Below are 22,224 nucleotides of genomic sequence, written 5' to 3'. Positions count from 1 at the left end.
TTTATATAAACCTCTTCACCTCGACTTGTATAAAAATCAGCTTAACGGTCCTTTTCCAAGTAATTTTGAGAGGCTTCAAAGATTAATTTATCTAAGCCTTGGTTTCAATCAATTGAGTGGCTCAGTTCCAGCATCCTTGGGGAAATTGTCTGCATTACAGTGGTTAGGCCTAGATTCAAACCACTTGGTTGGAGACATCACAGAAGCCCACTTTGCCAATCTCACAAATTTATATAGCATGGATATATCTGACAACAACTTGTCAGTCAAAGTGAGCCAAGATTGGCTTCTTCCATTTCAAGCAGAAGCAATTATAATGGGCTCTTGCAACTTGGGACCTAGATTTCCTCCATGGCTGCGGAACCAAACCATTTTAAATAACCTAGACATATCAAATAATGGAATATCAGATGCTTTTCCTGATTGGTTTTGGAGCTTGTGCTTACCCGAAATGTGGCTAAATGTTTCTCACAATCATATGAGAGGGATGCTGCCGCGCTCTTTAGAATGCTTCAAGAATGTAAGATCTTTCGATGTAAGTTACAACAACTTTGAAGGCTTCATTCCAAGAATGCAACTTTCATATGCATATTTGGACTTTTCTCACAATTCCTTTTTTGGACCAATTCCTAAAAGCATGTTTGGTGAGTTGCGTATTTCCTATCTGATTTTGTTAAACAACAAACTGAATGGCAGCATTCCGTCTTCAATTTGTACACAAAGAGAATTGCGTATTGTGAACCTCGCCAATAATGATTTATCTGGAACACTCCCAGATTGTTGGGGTAATGCATCAGAGTTAGGGATAATTGATGTTTCCAACAACAAATTATCCGACGGCATTCCCAGAACATTTGGGCTTTTAGCCAGACTGCAATCACTGCACATGAATAATAATAGTTTATCTGGTACAATTCCCTCAACTTTACAACATTGCAAGCAACTTGTAGTTATGGACTTGAGCTGGAATAAATTGTCCGGAGCTATACCCAGCTGGTTTGGAAGTAGACTATCAACATTGCGAGTTCTTTCTCTAAGGTCAAATAATTTCACTGGTGCAATTCCCCCACAACTCTCTTTGATCCCATCTCTCCAAGTGCTAAACCTGGCTCACAATAATCTCTTTGGCTCTTTGCCTCCAAGTTTTGGCATGTTTAGCTCCATGATGGCGAGCCAGAACAAAAAAGAATCTGCTCCATTATATGATGCTCCATTATATGGTGGTTCCATTTATTACATGGAAAGTGTCATCTTAAATGCTAAAGATTCGGAACTTCCATTCACCACTTCTGTGCTTTTAGTTGTTACTAGCATTGACCTCTCGAATAATAATCTCTCAAGTAGCATTCCTAGAGAAATCACAAACCTCCAAGGCCTTCGCTTTCTCAACTTGTCTTCGAATCATTTCTTAGGAAACATACCAAATGAGATTGGTCTCATGGGTCAACTAGAATCACTTGATCTTTCAGAGAATCAATTGTCGGGTAGAATTCCTTCAAGCATCTCTAATTTAAATTTTTTGGGCACCCTAAACTTATCTTACAACAATCTCATTGGAAAAATACCAACGGGCACTCAGCTACAATCTTTCACCAACTTATCCTATATCGGCAATTCTCAGCTTTGTGGGGAACCACTACAAACTAAGTGCCCAAGTGACAACCTAACCATTGATAGTAGAGGGACAAATGAAGAAGAGGGCATGCATAAAGATGATGATGAGCATGGAGGAATTTGGTATTTCATTGGATTCGCTCCTGGATTTGTGTTTGGCTTTTGGGGATTCATTGGTGCAGTTATGATCAAGAGAAGCACAAGAATCAAATACATCCTAATCATTGATAGGATTTGTATTAGGTAATCAAAACTTAGTCTTAAATAGGCCTGAGTTAATTCTAGAATTTATGTATACAATAAGAGCTTGTACTATTATGATATCCAGACCAAGGTTGTTGCAATGGATTAAGGTTGACATTAGTATTTAAATTATGGATCTTGTATGAAAAGTGTGCTTAAGTCAAAACATATTGTTTATCCATTAAACATGTGTGTTAGACACGAATCAACCTCCATATCCTATATGGCTAAATTTTCCAGCTTGAATTGTGAAACTTCATGTTGTGAACATGTGATCTCCATGTTCATCTGTCTTTTTCCCCTAAAAGGATAACAAAGTTTATCAAGGATCAAGACACCCCTTTTGGGTCAAATATCATTACTCCCTCTTTAGATAGTGCCTCATTAGCATTGATCCTCTTGAGTAATATCAACTGCACTAAATATTTGGTTTACTAGTGTTGAATGCATTCTACATGATCTTTGCCAAGAGAGGCACAATCAAGATTCAAAATCTTGAATCGTGTTGAAGCTTTAGTCTTTAACTAGAATGATAGTGTTTGGTATCATAACGACATTTTAGTATATGATACTGTGGTGAATAGGAGGTGAAAGGAGAAAGAAGCAGGGAGAAATAGAAAGAAGCTTTAGTCTCTGGATCTTTGCGACTGTGCATAGAAAAGGAGAGGAAGGCAACTGAGCCACCTGGATTCCCGCAGTCAAGTCCATCTCACCACCAATGTCCAAACCTACATTTGAAAAATTCATCTCACCTGGATTCTCTCTTGCTTCCCCCCTTCACATTTGAACAATGTGAAGCAGACGGGTAGGTGAGCAGGTCGGGGCCAGCGTGCTGAAGGCGCCGGAGGGCGGCGGCGGAGGCAGCGGTGGACTTGAGCTACTCGAGAAGAGGGATCGGCGTGGGAGATGGCATCCGCGGCCCGGGCGATGCTTGAAACTTAAGACGGCCGCATGGTCGTACCGGTTTTTAGTTTAGGGTTTCGGGTTTCAGATTTCGGGTCCAGAATGTTCGCTCGCGGTCCCTATTCTGATGCTTTCTCAAAAAGGCCACGTCCAATATTTTTTAATCTAATTGCATTGAAAGCCCTTTTCACGTCCAATTTTTTTTAACAAATTGAGTTATCTATTGTTCTTGACAAACGAGATTATCATACCATATTCCATAAAAACGAGTTTATGAAAATAGGATATATTAATATAATTGTACTTTATATAATAAATTCGTAAGAGGATGTTCTTTGCTGATAAGTATCAGAATGACCGTCTCAACTCTAGGCGAAAAAAATAATAATATTTTTTAAATAAATATTATTAGAAATATTTAATTTTATTTATTATAGTAAAAAGTGAAATTTGTCATTCTAGTAGTCCAACATGATCGACTCTACGATCAAATTGTAGTTGGTCACTACGAGGAGAGTATTTTTCTTGATTTTGTCGAGATTCGACATATTACTCATTATAACAATATATACCTCGTATTAGACAACTCAATCATGTCCCCGGGGCGATATTTAATTTTATTAATAAAATTTAAAAAGACAGTTTCATATATTGCCAATGATTATTTATACAATTGAAAATAATGACCAATTAAGTCACATAACAATAACTTTATCTCATTTTTTTATTATTAGTAAAATTTAAAAAATAAAAAATATTTTATATTAATTAATTTAGAAACAAGTAATAAATTATTATAATACTATTAATATACATTTTAATTACAATTTTTTTAAAAAAATAGCAATCATTTTTAATTTCGAGGAAGGGACACAGCGATAAAATTATGTGTAACCTAAAGGAAATAAGTTCGAGTACTAGATACTTTTACTCAGAATCTTATATTGAGAGGAGCTATGTGAACTCTTTTTATCAATTTTAACTTTGATAAATTATTAATAAAATTTATTTAGGTAGAAAATATGAATGGTGAATTATTAAAAAAATTGAAAGAAAAATAAAATTTAAGAAAGAAATAATATTATAATATTAAATATGTTTTGACTTTAAAAATATTTTTATGAAAAAATATTAATTAAGTATAACCAATAAATATTTTTAATTTATTAACAAAATTTAATTTTGATTAATAAATTAAAGTTTTATAAGTAAAAAATTTAAAATTACTAATTAAATTTAAATTAAAAAATAAATTATGAAACAAATCTAATTTTAATAGTAGAAAATTAAAATGATCAATTAAATCTAATACAAATAAAAAAAATCCAAATTTAATCAATAAAAATTTTAAAATTTTAAATATTTAATATCCAAACTCATATGTTTTTAAAATAATATTTATATTTAATTTATATATATATATATATATATATATATATATATATATATATATATATATAATTTATGGACCCCAATATAATAAGGGCCCTAGGCCTATGTCTTGAGCCGGCCATGAGTATCAGATTGTATTATTTTTGTAGGTGGACGGTCTGAATCCATATGCTTATTACTGAATAAATTCAGAAGTACACATAAATTAAAGAAAGATCTTCAGTTTCATTAATGATTACAACTTTACGAGCATTCAAAAATACCATTATAAAATTCAAACTCTCGGTACATATGGAAAAAAAAATCCCACCACTTTTTCACCGCATCATGGCTCAGGGTGACAATGCACTACTTGAAGGAGGCGAGGCTCGGTGATCAAATATGATTGAGACCGCTTTATCCGTTACAGGTTGTTACTAATTTGCAGGAGGTAATGTGGGATGCTGATATTGTGGTGAATGGGCGGAGCCCCCTATTAATAATAATATTAATTATTAACAATATTATTAGTGAATACTAAATATAAACTCATGTGGGAATTGGGATAAAAACAAATATGCTTACAGCCTTGCACCGCTGCAGTCCTACTCGTCGTTCGGCACGTGCTCCGGTGCCTTTGAACGAGCAATCGGACATTGGATGTGGAGTCTCGTGCGACGAAAATATTCTCGAGCCCGATTCGAAAGAAAGGTATAATTTCATTCTACTCACTCCTTAGTCCTTAGAGTTTTGATTTTTGAAACCCTTAAAACTGAGAATTGAGAAGGGAACAAGAGAAAAACTTTTTTTTTTTGGTATTTTCCATCTTCTTTCTACTTTCTACCCCGTAAGCTAACCCCACTATGAAGCTTAGGCTGCTTAATGTTTATCACAGATTTATTATTTATGATATACCTAATACCTTTATTTATGAATGAGACGAGAAGAACACAGGAGGCAAAGTCAGAGGACCAAACAAAAACAATTCCATACATTTTGTTAGAAAAAAATTATAATAATTAATTTTACATGGCCCTCCTTGTCCTTCTTGGTTTCTTGCTGCTGATTGTTGAAAGTGAAGGTTGTTTTAGATTTTTTTTTTTTTACCTATAATATATGCACACACAAGCAAACATACTATATTGTAAAAGATATCCATCAATGGTCCTACCATTTAGTAGTTGGGCCCGTGACTTTGAAGTAACCTAAACCTATAGATTTATCTCTATTATGACTTATGATTTATAACTTTTTACTAAGAATAGAAATGTTTAAAGCCCATAATTTTACTAGATTCTTTTATTTTGTTTGCTTTTCTCCTTTTTGCTAGATTCTTTTGTTTGCTGTTCTCAAATGATTAATTTTAAGCATTTAAATTAAATCTTGTGATTTTAGAAATTAAAGTGCCTAAATGATGAAATAGTTGAAGTTGGAATTGTTGATTTAATATTTGATTAATAGAAAAAAAAACTTGGTGTTTTTTTTATTGTATGATGTTATTATTCACTGACTTAATATTTGGTTTAATATTGTTGTTATTAATTATTATTCACTTATTTTGAAATAATTTGAGTTTTTCATTGTTAAAAGCTTCATATATTTTAAATGGGAAAATCTGTTACGATTGATAAGTTTTTTCAAAGGAAAAGAGCAAATGAACCAAATCCGGCTACTCCTATAACCCCATCGACAAGATCAAATAACAATGATCTTCCATCTGAATTTTCTCCTAAAAGATTCAAAAATACAGAAATTGAAGAGGTTGATCTCGATTCTTTAGAGCGTGATCCAGGATTGCGTCGACAAATTTGGGAATATCATCCTAACCAAAGAGAGGAAATTCGTCGAGCTTATTTGAATCTGAAGGCATACCAACCTATTCTTCAAGAATATCCACTAAATAAAAATATTAAGCACCCACAAAGATTTCAATCTACTTGGTATGAACAATTTCCTTGGTTGGAGTCTTCACCAGCTAAAGATAAAACATATTGTTTTCTATGTTTTATCTTCAACAAGTCATCGGGATGCTCAAATCAAACTGCATTTACTGTTAATGGATTTAATAGTTGGAAGAAAGTTCGAAATGGAAAAGCTTGTGCTTTCCTCAACCATATAGGGAAAGATAATGTATCTTCACCCTATTGTAATGCTGAAAAGGCATGTGAGGATTTGATGAACAAACCACAACACATATCAAGGAGATTCGACAATTTTAATGATGAACAAATCGCAACTAATCGTCTTCGATTAAAGGCTCACATACATGTGGTGTTGTTGCTTGCACTTCAAGGAATTCCATTTAGAGGCCATGATGAGAAATCTAGTTCATCTAATCGTGGCAATTTTCTTGAATTTTTGGATGTGCTAAGCATGTACAATGACGAACTTTCAAAGGCAATTGCGAAAGCTCTATAAAATGCCAAGTATACAAGTCACGATATTCAGAAACAAATACTTCATGTGCTTTCAGTGAGAGTAAAAAATGCAATTCGTGAAGAAATTGGAGTGGTCAAGTATTGTATAATTGTTGATGAAGCCCGAGATGAGTCAAAAAGAGAGCAAGTGTCTATAGTATTGAGGTTTGTGGATACTAATGGATTCATTCAAGAACGTTTTTTTGAGCTTATTCATGTATCTGATATTGCAACTTTGACTTTAAAGGACGCTATATATTCTTCTTTGGCTCACTACAATTTGGATGCTCAAAATATTAGAGGTCAAGGCTATGATGGTGCTAGTAATATGAGGGGCGAGTTTAATGGATTGCAAGCTTTAATCATAAAAGATTGTAGAAGTGCTTATTATGTTCATTGCTTTGCTCATCGGTTACAATTGGCTTTAGTTGCAACATCAAAAAATATGACACCTATTCATCAATTTTTTGATAGATTAACTTTTATAGTTAATATTGTTGATTCTTCGTGTAAGCGTAATGATGAATCGAAGAATACTCATGCAGATGACATTGCACATTTGATTGTTATTAATGAACTCTAGATAGGGCGTGGACTTAATCAGATAGGTACTTTATAACGAGCTACTGATACATGTCGGAGTTCTCATTTGAGATCGTTGAAAGGCTTAATTAAGATGTTTAGTGTATGGTATTGCTTAAGGTTATGGATGATGGACTTCCTTCTCAACGAGCAGATGCAACATCTGTTTATGATGAAATGACTTCTTTTGATTTTGTATTCATCTTGCATCTTATGAAAAGAGATTATGGGAATCACAGATATCTTTTGTCAAGCTTTACAAAGTAAATATCAGGATATTATAAATGCAATGGAGCTTGTATTATCTACTAAGAATTTACTTCAATAAATGAGGGATAACAAGTGGAATGATTTGCTTGCAAAAGTGAAATCTTTTTGTGAACTTCGAAATATTGATATTCCTGATTTCAGTGCTCCATATATTAATAGATGAGGTCGAGCCTGTGTTCGTCAAGACAATTTCACTATTGAGCATCATTATCAGGTAGACCTCTTTTATGCTTCAATATATTCACAGTTGCAAGAAATTAATGGGTGCTTTAGTGATGATGCTATGGAATTGCTTATTCTTAGTAATGCCTTAAATCCTCAAAATGCAGTGGAGTCTTTTAGAGTTGAGGATATATGTAAATTAGTTGAAAAGTTTTATGCCCAAGACTTTACAAGAGATGAAAAAGAGCAATTAGAGATGCAATTGAAGCATTACGAGTATAATATAGTCAAAGGGCCAACTACAACAATCTTGCAACTATTTCAGAATTATGTCAATGGTTGGTGAAAACTAACAAGTCTGTTACATACAATCTCATTTTTATAGTGATTGTACTTGTGCTTACTCTTCCAGTTTCCACTGCTACTACAGAACGATCATTTTCTACAATGAATATCGTGAAAACAAGACTTCGGAGCAAAATGGAGGATGGTTTTCTCTCAGACGCGTTAATGATATATATGAGCGAGAAATTGCTAGAAATGTGAGCATAGAAGCTATCATTGAAGACTTCGAAAATTTAAAAGAATGTCGAATTCCTTTTAGTTAGATAATTGTATTTGATACTTAATTGAATGTATATTAACTTCATGTTTATTCTTTGACAATGCAACTATTTTACAATTAGTTATACTATTCTGTATTTCTGTTTGAAAATAAAAATCTGTTGCTCTCTAAATTTAGCAAGCTCGTAGCTTCTAAGTCTTGTTGCTATTGCCTTCAAGGTTATTTAGCAAGCTTTTCAGACGTGAGGTTGAAGTAGGGATGTCAGAATGATTCAACATTACATTTGTTGATTATTTGTGTTATCTTTGTAGTTAAAAATGAATTATCTGATTTATTGTTCATATAATTCTCATGTTAACATGGTGTTTGTGAGTTGAAAATCTCTTGAAGAAATCTCTGTCTTCCCGACCATCATTATTCCAATCAATATGATACATGTCATCTTCAAAAAATTTTATTATAGGTTTGGCAAAATACATTTCCAAATATCGCTACTGATTTGTTGTTACACAACTTATGATGCTCTTATTACTTCATAGGTCTTTCATTTGACACTAATGATGAGTTTAAAAGAAGCATTTATGAATTATGGTGAAGTTGTTGATGGTAAGTCGTTATTGTCTTTTTGATTTCTTTTTAATCTTTGCAGTACATGATTATACTCACTGGTATTTACCTATGTTGTTAAAGTGCATCCTTGGCAGGGAAAGTGGAAGGTCTAGAGGGTTTTGGTTTTGTGATTTTTATATCTAGCAAAGAAGCTTCAGCTATAATCAGTGACATGGATGGGAAGGTAAATATGCTTTGCTCTTCTTTGTGTTTATTTTATATAATGTTAATAGAATATGTAGATGTTGTTGCATTATTCATTTTAAAAAGCATGAAAGTGTCACACTTTATGGGATGCATAGCACAAATTAGTAATATGATGCATGGAATTTTATGTAGTGATTATAGTATGCTATGTTAGATTTATATACTAAGGACTATAAATGCTAATTTAGTCTCTTGTTTTTTTTTAATCATAAGGTTGTGCTTAGGTCCTTGATAAGTATCTTTAGATAGTTTCTGGATTTAAAGGAGTAGAGGATTTTCATTATACGACCACCCCAAACTTAAAATCCTGGATCGCCCCTAGTAAATGGCTTGCCATCTACAAAGATAAGGGAAGTGTTTGAGGAGATTAGTTCGTATAGAAAGTGTTGAATATACGTGGAACCGTCACATCAGCGGCCCTAGAGTCGATTCCATAAATATAGAGGAAGGTAAATACAAGTACACAGTTGAAAGGGCATGACAGAGACGTTAACCCAAGGTCATGACACCCCAAGGATCGAACCCTAGACCTCTCGACCACAAGACCATGTACCCCCAACTATGCTACGACCTGAGGACAAGTGTTGAATATATGTGAATGGAAAAGAGATGGAAGAGGCATGAAACTCTATTGTGAATGAGACTTTAGTCTCACATTAGGAGTTTCAAGGTATGTTTGTTGGTTTATATTCATTAACATACATTGATGATGTGAATAAATGCATGGGGAGAGACTTTCTCTCATGCGTGGGTGCGCGAATGGGGGTGCAAATCCAGGGCTTGCTCAGGGCAAAATTTGCCTAAGTGAAACAATCAATATTTTGCTACGTGGATTCTTTTTGCTGCTCAAGAAGATAACGGAAGCATTAACCATTATTAATGGCAATTTTATAACCTCCCAGATAGTAATGGTCGCTGACTATCATTAATCACTAGGTATTAAATGGTCATTACTCGCCATTCAATGTTAGGAAGGGATGGTGCTCCTATATAAAAGGAGACCATGTTCTTGAGCAACACACACAGAAAAGAAGTAGTAGCTCTCCACCTCTGATCCCCTCCTCCTCTATCGTGCAACTCTAGCTCGGCGGAGCGCTCGCGATAGCAGTCGGGTACCACTCAATTCGTCGTGACCACAGTGCTTGGTAGGAATCACGGTTAACCATTGTTCCTGGGAAACAGATGACACGAGTAAACCTCGAACCACAACCGGAGATGGGGCAAATCTGTTTCAAGGAAAATGCGACCATCACAGGCCTCGGTCCATTCGCCTATCGACCACTTGCCTACTTCGCTCGTTTAGTCGCATGCTCGCCCAACCACTTGGTTTTTGCCCGACTGACCGCTCGCTCACTTGGTCGGCTGCTCGCAAGCCTCGGTACGCTCACCCGATCGACCTCTCTATCCACCTGGCCGACCTCTTAGTTCCCTTGGCGACTCGACCTCTCTTCCCGGCCGCTCGGTTCTCCCGCCCGACCTCTCTCATGGTCGCTCGGTTTGCCCGCCCGACCACTTTCTCAGTCTGCTCAGTTGGTCACTCGCTCAGCAGCTCACTTGGTCTACGACTCACCCGTCCGCTCGCTTAGCCCACTCGGCCGCTCGCTTCACCCGCTAGGGTTGCTGCGTCACTCGGTCTGCAACTTAGCTTCTCTGCTCACCCAGTCGGGTACTCTATCCTGCTCAGCTAGTCTGCTCTGCCAAGTCGAGTGCTCTGCCTACTCGGATTCACTGCCCGACCGATCGCTCTATTGCTCAAGCCACCTTGTCTTCTACTGTGAGATCGCTCTACCCAATCAGACTCTCCTGGTCGGCCTAACTACCCGCTCGACCTCCCAGACCGGTCTACCGTTCAACCTCTCAGCCCGATCTGCCATTCGGCCATTGTGCAATCTGGGTTCAGCACTTGGCAGGAAACCAACCATTGCTGGCAGCCTGGGATTATCGGTTGAGGTCATCTGGACAAATAAGTTGAATTTGATTCAGTGTAGTTTAAATTCAGTTAATTCTCCAATATCTCCGACATCAGATTGTTTTGTCCAACAATCTTGAAATAGATTTGATTCTATTGAGATGACCACAGAACAAAGTGTTGAGGTATAATAGACTCAACACATAAAGGCCTCTTCTGCCCTGATTCGAATTGTGTCAATCAATCATGGGAAAAAATTAGAGAAGTTCAGTGGACTAAACTACAAGAGGTGGTAGTAGAAGATGCTCTTCTACTTGATCACACTCAATCTAACTCGGTTCTTGACCGATGACCCTCCCAAGCGTGGTGAGGATGCTGATACGCAGACCATCAGTGCAGTGGAGGCATAAACTCATTCTGAGTTCCATTGCCGAAACTGTTAGATTTTGAGGGATGTCCTAAAGCGATTACCTTATGATTTTTTACTATTTATTTGATAAATATAGATTCACTATTTGAGTGTATATTATATGTTTGATTATCTTAAACTTATTTACTGAATATCCCCAATACAATTCATAGCATAAGATAATTTGTAATTGGATCACAACTAGTGATTATCTCTACATGTGCAATTATGAATATATCAAAATTTTCCTAGTCATCGAATTGATACATTCAGACATCATCAATTCTGTAAGACTAGCACGAGTTATACTCCTTGACTCGTCAATTAGCTGTTTCTCATAGGCTGGAGACATTGGGATGTCGAGAATTAAACGTGGATGCTAGTTATGGTAACTAGTTCATTGGAGTGACTCGCTATAAGACTTCATATGATTCTCTATATATATGGATATGTTTGTGAAAATTCTTATTGCAACATGAGTGCAAATTTCCTTCGACTTGAGTTATATAAGTCATCTTAGTCATGAAGACTTATACTTTGACATCTTAAGAAAGCATCTCATCGAGATGTGGACCCAGGATGATTAGGTATAAATTGAAGTACCTGAAAGTGTTTGGATAGCCCACAGAGGATTCACCACTCCTTGCGAGGAAACGTATATCCTATAACCACTCGTTATGATTATTACTCAAAGTCTTTGGCCAAAGCATCACATGTTAAGAGTATGTGACTCTTGTACACATGTACGAGTAATTTGAATTCACAGAATGAGGAAATATTACTTGGGCTAGGTGTAAGATAGTCAGCCTAGTAGGGACTGACACATAGACCATGTCCTGAACCAAGTGGGTATAAGATGAGTTAAATGAACGAGACATGACTCACTGTAGTTATTGAAGGGTTCAGAATTAATTTTGAAATCAACTATAATTTTTTGACTAATTAAGGATCATGATATACTATTAAGTGTCACACATGATCGTTCTATAATTAAGTAGTTAATTATGGATGGTTAAGATAAACCAGGAACATATTGGGTCACATGCACTATGAGTTTCTAAAAGACGTAAAATAAGTTAAAGAATAGGATTTTTAGATCAAAAGATAAGTATTTGGTTGGACCATACATAAGACAAATATGAAAATATTTGTCAAAATGGAAGTACGGATGGACCACATATTTTATATAAGAGTTAAACCAAATTGAATTAGTCATGAACCAACTTGGTTTAGTTGTGAATCAAACCAAGGGGTTAATGGACTAATTTTTTATTAAGGGATAATGGGTTGGATTTGGGTTTTCTAATCCAACTCATTAATAAGGATCATATATTGATATGATTGAGAGAAATTATGAGATGAGATCATAATTGGCTTGATAAGGTTTTGAGAAACCTTAGCCCAATTTTTCTCCTATCCCCTCTCCCCTTCTCTCTCTCTCGCTGCCAACAAGGAGAAGTTTCTCCTTGTTGTTGTGACCATCACAAGGAAGAAATCTCTTCCTTGTGTTCTTCTCTTCTTCCTCATGATCTCTCTTTTTCACTCATGGCTAGTAACTTCTGAAGGAGAGGCTTGTATTCATGGAGTTGTCTTGAGGAGTTCGGCTTGGATACAAATAGAGGCGAGGTTCGACAATGTCGCTACGGTTGATGCCCTTCTCGTTAGAGGTCATCCGTAAGGTATACCTAAAATAATGATTATTCATTTTCATTTTGTTTTATGATCTTTTCTATGCGATTATATCCTGCATGCGTGTGGTGCGTGTGTTGTAATAAATTAGATTTGTTTGCATTAGTCTTCCACTGTGCATGTTTACGAAACATGTTTTAGCATATACCGCATCGACATATCCAAATAGTGGTATCAGAGTCTGATCGTGCTTCGACATGATTGTAAAATTGTTTATGAATGTTTGTAGTTATAGTTTTTTTTTGGATGATTAGGGAAAAATGGATTTAAAAAATTATTTTCTAGTCTAAAATTAGAAAACAGAACAGAACTTGTTTCAATCGATTAGTCAATCGATCAAAAATTGTTTTGATCAATCAATTGATCGATTCAGCTTGAATCGCGTCAAAATCTTTCTCTTTAATTGATCCACCAATTGATCCAGGAGGAAATTTGGTGAACAGAAATAAGTTGGATCGATCGGCCAATCGATTAAACGTGGCTAGACCGATCGACCGATAGATGCAGTGAAAGAGAATTTTGTTCTCCGTCTCTATTCACTTCTGGATTGATCGGCCAATTGATCTAGATGCCCTGAATCGATCAGCCGATCGATTCAGGCTGTAATTTTTCAAATAGAGAGCTCCTAGATTGATCGGTCGATCAATCCAAATGCCATGGATCGATCAGCCAATCGATTCAACCCCTATTTACGAAATAAAATTTTTAAAAATTCTAATTTTGGTAATTTTGAGTTAATTTTTTGTCATTTTCAAAGGCATGTTGAGTGTTATTTTGATCATAAAATACTCTCCTTTCATTCTGATTGGGGTGGAGAGTATCAAGCGCTTCATCGTCATCTTACTTCCTCTGGTATCATCCATCGAGTCTCTTGTCCCCACACTCCTGAACAAAATAGATCGGCCGAGAGAAAACATTGTCATGTGATTGAAACTGCCTTAACTCTTCTTAATAATGCTTCAGTTTCACTTAAATTTTGGGATGATGTTGTCCAAACTGTAGTCTATCTTATCAATCGTCTACCTACTCCACTACATAAAAATAAGTGCCCATTGGAAAGACTTTATAATCGTTTTCCAGATTACTCTTTCTTTCATATCTTTGGTTGCGCATGTTATCCTTGGCTACGACATTACTCTAAACACAAGTTAAACCCTCACTCTCTACAATGTGTTTTCCTTAGTTATAATAATTTGCATCATGGGTACCGTTGCCTGCATATTTCGACTGAGTAAATATATATTTCTCGGCATGTTACTTTTGATGAATCTCTTTTTTCGTTTGCAGTTACTACCTTAGATCCTCTTTCAGATAATTAAGGCACCTATCTAATGTCACCAAGTACTATACTAGAATCCCCAAATATTGATTCATTAGGACATATTGAAAGTACAAGGGGGAATGATATCTTGGGTTCTGCTCAATCTCCACATATTCCAGTAGACTTAGCGGCTAGTGGTAATCCACTCTCCAGTTCTGATTCTCATCTGTTTAACCACTCATTTCCAAGTAGCTCTGATGATGATACTCCTCAGTGAATGCTTCCTCTAAGCGATATTTATGCACGATGTCAACCAGTTTCCACTCGTTATCCTCTTCCACGTGCTCTTATTGTTTCTTCAAATTTTGTTGAACCTTCTAGCTTTAAACAGACAGTCAAAGATCTAAATTGGCGTGTTGCGATGACTATAGAATTTGATGTTCTTCTTCGCAATGCAACCTGGAGCTTAGTTCCTCGTACTCCATGCATGAATATTGTGGGCTCTAAATGCGTTTACTGAATTAAGTATCTTGTAGATGAATCTATTGAACGTTACAAAGCTCATCTTGTTGCTAAAGGCTTTAATCAACAACAAGCTATTGACTTTAATGATACTTTTAGTCCAGTCGTCAAAATTATAACTATCAGATTGCTACTATCTATAGCTGCTAGCTCCAATTGGCCGATACGACAATTAGATATTTCCAATGCTTTCCTTCATGGACACCTTGAAGAAACTATTTATATGGAGCAACCACCTGAATTCATCCACCCGCAACTTCCAACACATGTGTGTCAACTTCAGAAATCTATATATGGTCTTCCTTATTCTACAAATGTAATGAAAATTTTTTAATATTTGTTCTGATTTTTGTGGATGATATATTAATAACTGGTAGTGATCAAAATATCATAACTACTTTACTCTATCTTCTTCGTCAAGAGTTTCCTATTCGAGATCTTGACAATGCTTATTTTTTTTCCTTGGCATAGATTTTCTCTCACATTCCGAAAGTTGTCTTCTCTCTCAAAGCAAATATATTATTGGACTTCTACAATGAGCTAAAATGGATGGTGCACGTCCTATCTCCACACCAATCATTAGAGGTGGTTTCACTGCACTTTCATCATTCTCTTCAATGTCTGACCCTCAGATTTACCGAAGCATTTTTGCTGCCCTACAATATGTCACCATTACATGACCTGATATTGCTTTCGCTGTAAATTGTGTCTGTCAATTTATGCATACTCCTACTAAACACTATTGAGAATGTGTTAAGAGAATTCTTCGATATCTCAAAGGCACTATTTTACATGGTCTTCTTTTCTATCGTCAGTCCTCACGAAAGTTGATTGCTTATAATGATGCAGATTGGGCTGGATCTCCTGAAGATATACGTTCTACTAGTGGATATACCATATTTCTTGGGCGAAATCTTATTTCCTGGCTTTCAAAGAAGCAATCTACATTCTCTCGCTCAAGTACTGAAGCTGAATATAAAGCTATAGCTAACATGATGTCAAAAATTATTTGGCTACAATATCTTCTTTCTAAATTACACTTTTCCCCAACTGCTACGCCTAAAATCTGGTGTGATAATATTGGAGCAACTTATCTTACGACAAATCTTATTTTTCATGCTTGTACCAAGCATATAGAGATTGATTTTCATTTTGTTTGTGAGCGTGTGACAACACAATAACTTTTAGTTTCTTACATCTCTACTGAAAATCAAATTGCTGATATATTTAAAAAGCCATTATCCAGACAACGTTTTACCAAGTTAGCATTCAAACTCAACATTCAGGCACTCCCGTTGAGTTTGTTGGGGGGGGGGGGGGGGGGGGGAAGGACGATAATGGAAAATAATCTCTCGAATTGATTTCAATCAATTGAGATTTATTATATTTGACATCATAATCATGATCGATATAAATCAAATAGTAAATAATAATAATAATACTTCCAAATCTTTTATATTTATTGCTATACTTATAAATTGTATTTCATATTTAATCTTTCCATTATTGTTTAGACAACTTATATAAATAAGTCTACTGACTTTAGTAAATATCAATCAAAAAATTATTCTCTATCTTATTTATTTTTTTTATCTATTAGTTTCAATAGCCTGAACTAATTCTAGAATATATCTATACAATAAGAGTGGGTACCTTTATGATATTCAGACCAAGGTTATTATTATTATTATTATTATTATTATTAGTTGATACCAAATATCTAATTTACATCGATTAATGTTAGAACGATCGATCCTATACCATGGACGTTTCTCATCGGCTATTAGGATAAATCGGGATGTACTTTCAACAGGTGACCCATTAATCCAATATTCTTAGGTCAACCGCCTATTAAGAAAAAATAATCCATTTATTCACTGAGCCTGAGATGAGATTCAACTCTTATATACCTAAAAACTGAGATACTCTACCATTGCACCATTGTCTCGGGACTATTTGTCTATTATTCTTGACAACCAGAACATAATTATCATACCATATTCCATAAAAACGAGATTAATAACACATTTTATTTTCAAAAAAACATTAAAAGATCATTTCGTTATGTACAAATATTTTTTAAATTAAAATTATTTTAATTAAATTTGAATAATTTAAATGAGTTTATAAAGGATATATTAATATAATTATATTTTATATAATAATTTTAACTAAGATAAGAGTAATTTTATTGGGCATAATTGTTACACAAGTATTTTTAATGAAAAATAGGATACAATATTTTTTCAAAAATAAGAACCGTTTTTTCAAAAAAATTTTTTGCCCATTTATATTTATCTATATTTATTATTCTAATCTGAATTTAAAAACACTCACTCAGTTGAGTTTTCGATTTAAGTCGATTCTACAAATCTAGCACGTGGTTACCGGTTACGCTATGCCCTGGGCTAGTTTGCGGTTTAAGTTGAAAAATTATGTTGGGTGGATATTGATGTGTTTTTAGGTTGCATCGTCTACATCTACAGAGTAACTAAGGGTCAAGAACGTTTGACTCATTTAAGTCTTGATATTTCTTTAATGTGGAAGGGTCAAGAAAGGATAATTCACATCAACTAGAATCACGTTTTCTCTAAATTTGATGTTGCATTCTAACCTTGATTAGTTAGATAGCTAGGTATACTATGGCAGTCTTTCCTTTTTATCCAGGGAAGTTAGTTATGTCAGTTACTAGTTACGTGTAGTTATGTTAGTAACTTGTTACCTTTTTTTTGCAATTTCTTTTAGGAGAGCTTATTAGAATGATATATATCACTATTATGATCAATCATTAGATTATAGAAAGTAAGAAATTAATGATAATGGTGACAATCGTGAATCAACTATTAGATTTTTTTCCAAGTCACTAGAAGCATGCTAATGGTGATTTCTATGGATCATAAATTTCCTATTAATTTTATCTAAATTAAATAAGGAATAGAGGGAGAAAAAGGTTGTAAAGTTCTTGTTGATCTGTCTTTGAACTCTTTTTGCAACATCTCATCTCATGGCTACTGCTGCTACACTCAACCTTTTCTCTTCTGGATTTCTCTCTGATTTATCTCTGGATCTTTGCAACTCTGCATAGAGGAGAGGAAGGCTCTGCCGAACGTGAGAAATGGATTACCTGATGTCAATAAGCAGCTATCTCCATGGAAGGGCGATGAGTGCTGCAGATGGGAAGGTGTAGGATGCAACAATGTCACAGGTTATGTTATCAAACTTGACCTTTTTTTTAAAAAAAAAATAATAGTTATCATCAAGTATTTAATTTTTTGAACTAATTAATCTTTGGGATGACCGGTCTTAACTCACGAAAATTTATCATCGGCTATCAAAATAAATCGGAAAATACTCTAAAATACTTATCAATATAGTCAACATTCTTAAGTCCGCTTCTCACTTAAAAAAAAAAAATCTACAGTGAGCCGAGAGCAACTTGACCTCTCTTAATTATTAGGATGCAACCATTGTGAATGATATAAATGGAAAATATGAATAAACTATTAGATTTTATTAAAGTTAATGTCAATCAACTATCAGATTTTTTCCCCATGTTAATAGAAATAATTAGGCAAGATATTGATGCTAATGGGGACAATTGTGAATGATATAAATGGCAAATGTGAATCATCTATTAGATTTTTACCAAGTTAATAGAAAGAGTTAGGCAAGATATTGATGCTAATGGGAACAATTGTGAATGATATAAATGGCAAATGTAAATCAACTATTAGATTTCTTTTTCCAAGTAAATAGAAATAGTTAGGCAAGATATTAATAGTGATGGTGATTTTCATGCATCATAATTTACTGTTAATTTTATCTAAATTATAACAGGGAGAAAAAGTTAAGCAAGAAATGATGGTTGATGGTGACTTGTATGGATAATATATTTCGTGTTATTTTTGCACAAATTAAATAAGGGTGAGGGAGAAATTTTTGCTAAAGAGTTTATTGATATGCTGCCTTTGAACTCTTTGTGCAACATCTCATCTCAATTATCATGGTTGCTGCTGCTGCAACACTCGACCTTCTTTATCTCTTCGCGATTTCTCTCTGATTTTTCTCTGGATCTTTGCAACTGTGCATGGAGGAGGAGAGGAAGGCACTGCTGAACGTGAGAAGTGGCTTCCCTGATGTCAATAAGCAGCTATCTCCATGGAAGGGCAATGAGTGTTGCAGTTGGGAAGGTGTAGGATGCAACAACATCACAGGTCATGTCATCAAACTTGACCTCTCTGTTCCTTACATTATTTCCAATACAAACCAGGTGCATCCTTCGTTGTTTCATTTGAAGCATTTGAAGTATTTAGATGTAAGTGGGAACGGCTTTCATGGCCAAGTAATTCCTGGCGCGATTGGATCTTTAACTCAATTGAACTACTTGGACCTTTCGCAATGTGATTTCGGAGGAGAAATTCCCCACCAACTTGGCAATCTCTCCAACCTACACTACTTAAATCTAAATGAGAACGAGATTTCTGGACAAATACCAGCATCTTTTGTCAATCTCAGAAATCTGCAGGTCCTGGACCTGCGCTTTAATAACATCAGCGGAAAGATACCAGAAGATATTGGAAACCTCAGAAACATACAAGACTTGTTCCTCTTTTATAACAGTCTCGAAGGTGTAATACCAGAAAGCATAGGAAACTTAAGCAAAATGTCATGACTGGACCTTTCTAATAATAGAATTGTTGGAGGCTTACCAGAGACTATCGGCAATCTAACTGCGTTGCAGAATTTGGACTTATCATATAATCAGATTAATGGAAAGATACCAGATTCAATTGGAAATCTGCTTCAGATAGAACATCTCGGTATCTCTGATAACAACCTAAGCGGAGGGATCCCTGGTACCTTAGGAAGTCTATGCAACTTGAGTAAAATCAGTCTCTCTGGTAACAGTACAACCGGGAGAATTGTTGAATTCTTTGAACAACTATCAAGATGCAGAACTAACAAACCTCTGTCCCTTTACTTGCGTAACAATCAGTTTAGTGGTCTTCTTCCGAGTTATTTTGAGAGGCTTCAAAGATTAACTGATCTTGACCTCGGTTCCAATCAACTGAGTGGCTCAGTTCCAGAATCCTTGGGGAAATTGTCTGCTTTAAAGTGGTTCAGCCTATCTTCAAACCACTTGGTTGGAGACATCACAGAAGCCCACTTTGCCAATCTCACAAATTTAGATACAATAGATATATCTGACAACAACTTGTCAGTCAAAGTGAGCCAAGATTGGCTTCCTCCATTTCAAGCAAAAGAAATTCTAATGGGTTCTTGCAACTTGGGACCCAGATTTCCTCCATGGGTGCGGAACCAAACCATTTTAAATGTGCTAGACATACCAAATAATGGAATATCAGATGTTTTTCCTGATTGGTTTTGGAGCTTGTGGTTATCAGAAATGCGGCTAAATGTTTCTCACAATCATATGAGAGGGATGTTGCCGCCCTCTTTAAAATTCTTGGATGATATAACCACTTTCGATTTAAGTCACAACAACTTTGAAGGCTTCATTCCACAAATGCAATCTTGGACTTTGGACCTTTCTCACAATTCCTTTTCTGGACCAATTCCTAAAAGCATGTTTGGTGAGTTTGGCATTTCCTATCTGATGTTGTCCAATAACAAACTGAATGGTAGCATTCCGTCTTCCATTTGTATACAAAGTGATTTACAAATTGTGAACCTCGCCAATAATGATTTATCTGGAACGCTCCCAGATTGTTGGGGTAATGCATCAGATATAGGGATTATTGACGTTTCCAACAACAAATTATTTGGCAGGATCCCCATGACATTTGGATTCTTAACCGGATTGCAATCACTGCACATGAATAATAATAGTTTATTTGGTACAATTCCCTCAACTTTACAACACTGCAATCAACTTGTAGTTATTGACTTGAGTTGGAATAAATTGTCTGGAACTATTCCCAACTGGTTTGGAAGGAGACTATCAGCATTGCGAGTTCTTTCTCTAAGGTCAAACAATTTCACTGGTGCAATTCTCGCACAACTCTCTCTTATCTCATCCCTTCAAGTGCTAGACCTGGCTCACAATAATCTTTTTGGGTCTTTGCCTCCAAGTTTTGGTATGTTTAGCTCCATGATGGCAAGACAGAACAAAAATGAATCTTCTCCATTATATGATCGATCCATTTATTACTCAGAGAGTGTCATCATAACTACTAAGGATTCAGAACTTCTATTCACCACTTCGCTTTCAATTGTCACCAGCATTGACCTCTCAAACAATAATCTCTCAGGTGGCATTCCTAGAGAGATCACAAACCTCCAAGGCCTTTGCTTCCTCAACTTGTCTTCGAATCATTTCTTAGGAAACATACCATATGAGATTGGTTTCATGGGTCAACTAGAATCACTTGATCTTTCAAAGAATCAATTGTCGGGTAGAATTCCTTCAAGCATCTCTAATTTAAATTTTTTGGGCACCCTAAACTTATCTTACAACAATCTTATTGGGAAAATACCAATGGGCACTCAGTTACAAACTTTCACCAACTTGTCCTATATCGGCAATTCTAAGCTTTGTGGGGAGCCACTCCAAACCAAGTGTCCAAGCCACAACCCAACCATTGATAGTAGAGGGACAAATGAAGAAGAGGGCATGCATGAAGACAATGAGCATGGAGGAATTTGGTATTTCATTGGGTTTGCTCCTGGATTTGTGCTTGGCTTCTGGGGATTTTTAGGTGCAGTTATGATCAAGAGGAGCACAAGAATCAAATACATCCTAATCATTGATAGGATTTGTGGTTGGTTTATGTATATGTAATCAAAATTTAGCCTTAAATAGGCCTTGAATTAATTCCAGAATTTATATATACAATAAGAGCTTGTACTTTTATAATACTCAGACCAAGGTTATTGTAATGGATTAAGGTTGACATTATTATTTAAATTACGGATCATGTATGAAAAGTGTGCTTAAGTCAAACCATATTGTTTATCCACCAGTTCTTTCTCAAACATGTGTGTTAGACACTAATCAACCTCCATATCCTATATGGCTAAATTTTCCAGCTTGAATTGTGAAACTTCAAACTTCATGTTGTGAACATGTGATCTCCATGTTCATCTATCTTTTCCCCCTAAAAGGATAACAAAGTTTATCAAGGATCAAGGCACCCCTTTTGGGTCAAATATCATTACTCCCTCTTTAGATAGTGCCTCATTAGCATTGATCCTCTTGAGTAATATCAACTGCACTATAATATTTGGTTTACTAGCGTTGAATGCATTCTACATGATCTTTGCCAACGGAGGCACAATCAAGATTCAAAATCTTGAATCGTGTTGAAGCTTTAGTCTTTAACTAGAATGATAGTGTTTGGTATCATAACGACATTTTAGTATATGATACTGCGGTGAAAGGAGAAAGAAGCAGGGAGAAATAGATAGAAGCTTTAGTCTCTGGATCTTTGCGACTGTGCATAGAAAAGGAGAGGAAGGCAACTGAGCCAC

General features: G+C 35.5%; 1 protein-coding gene across 1 annotated transcript; it reads left to right on the top strand.

The window, feature by feature from the left end:
- Nucleotides 1-18,820: 18,820 nt before the first annotated feature.
- LOC122004389 (receptor-like protein EIX2) lies at nt 18,821-21,541 on the top strand. Its single transcript, XM_042559283.1, has 2 exons — nt 18,821-19,335; nt 19,426-21,541. The coding sequence occupies exons 1-2, from the start codon at nt 18,821-18,823 to the stop codon at nt 21,533-21,535; spliced, it is 2,625 nt and encodes an 874-aa protein (XP_042415217.1). The 3' UTR covers nt 21,536-21,541.
- Nucleotides 21,542-22,224: the final 683 nt, after the last annotated feature.

Source organism: Zingiber officinale, chromosome 7B (assembly GCF_018446385.1).
Source record: "Zingiber officinale cultivar Zhangliang chromosome 7B, Zo_v1.1, whole genome shotgun sequence".
In the NCBI taxonomy this organism is placed as follows: domain Eukaryota; kingdom Viridiplantae; phylum Streptophyta; class Magnoliopsida; order Zingiberales; family Zingiberaceae; genus Zingiber; species Zingiber officinale.
This window is presented reverse-complemented; position numbering and strand designations above follow the sequence as displayed.

Excerpts from the sequence above, each read along its gene's own strand:
- LOC122004389 (XM_042559283.1), top strand. The coding sequence starts at position 18,821 with ATGGAGGAGGAGAGGAAGGCACTGCTGAACGTGAGAAGTGGCTTCCCT. Across the intron at positions 19,336-19,425 it reads CTCAGAAACATACAAGACTT|AATTGTTGGAGGCTTACCAG; the intron begins GTTCCTCTTTTA and ends TTCTAATAATAG.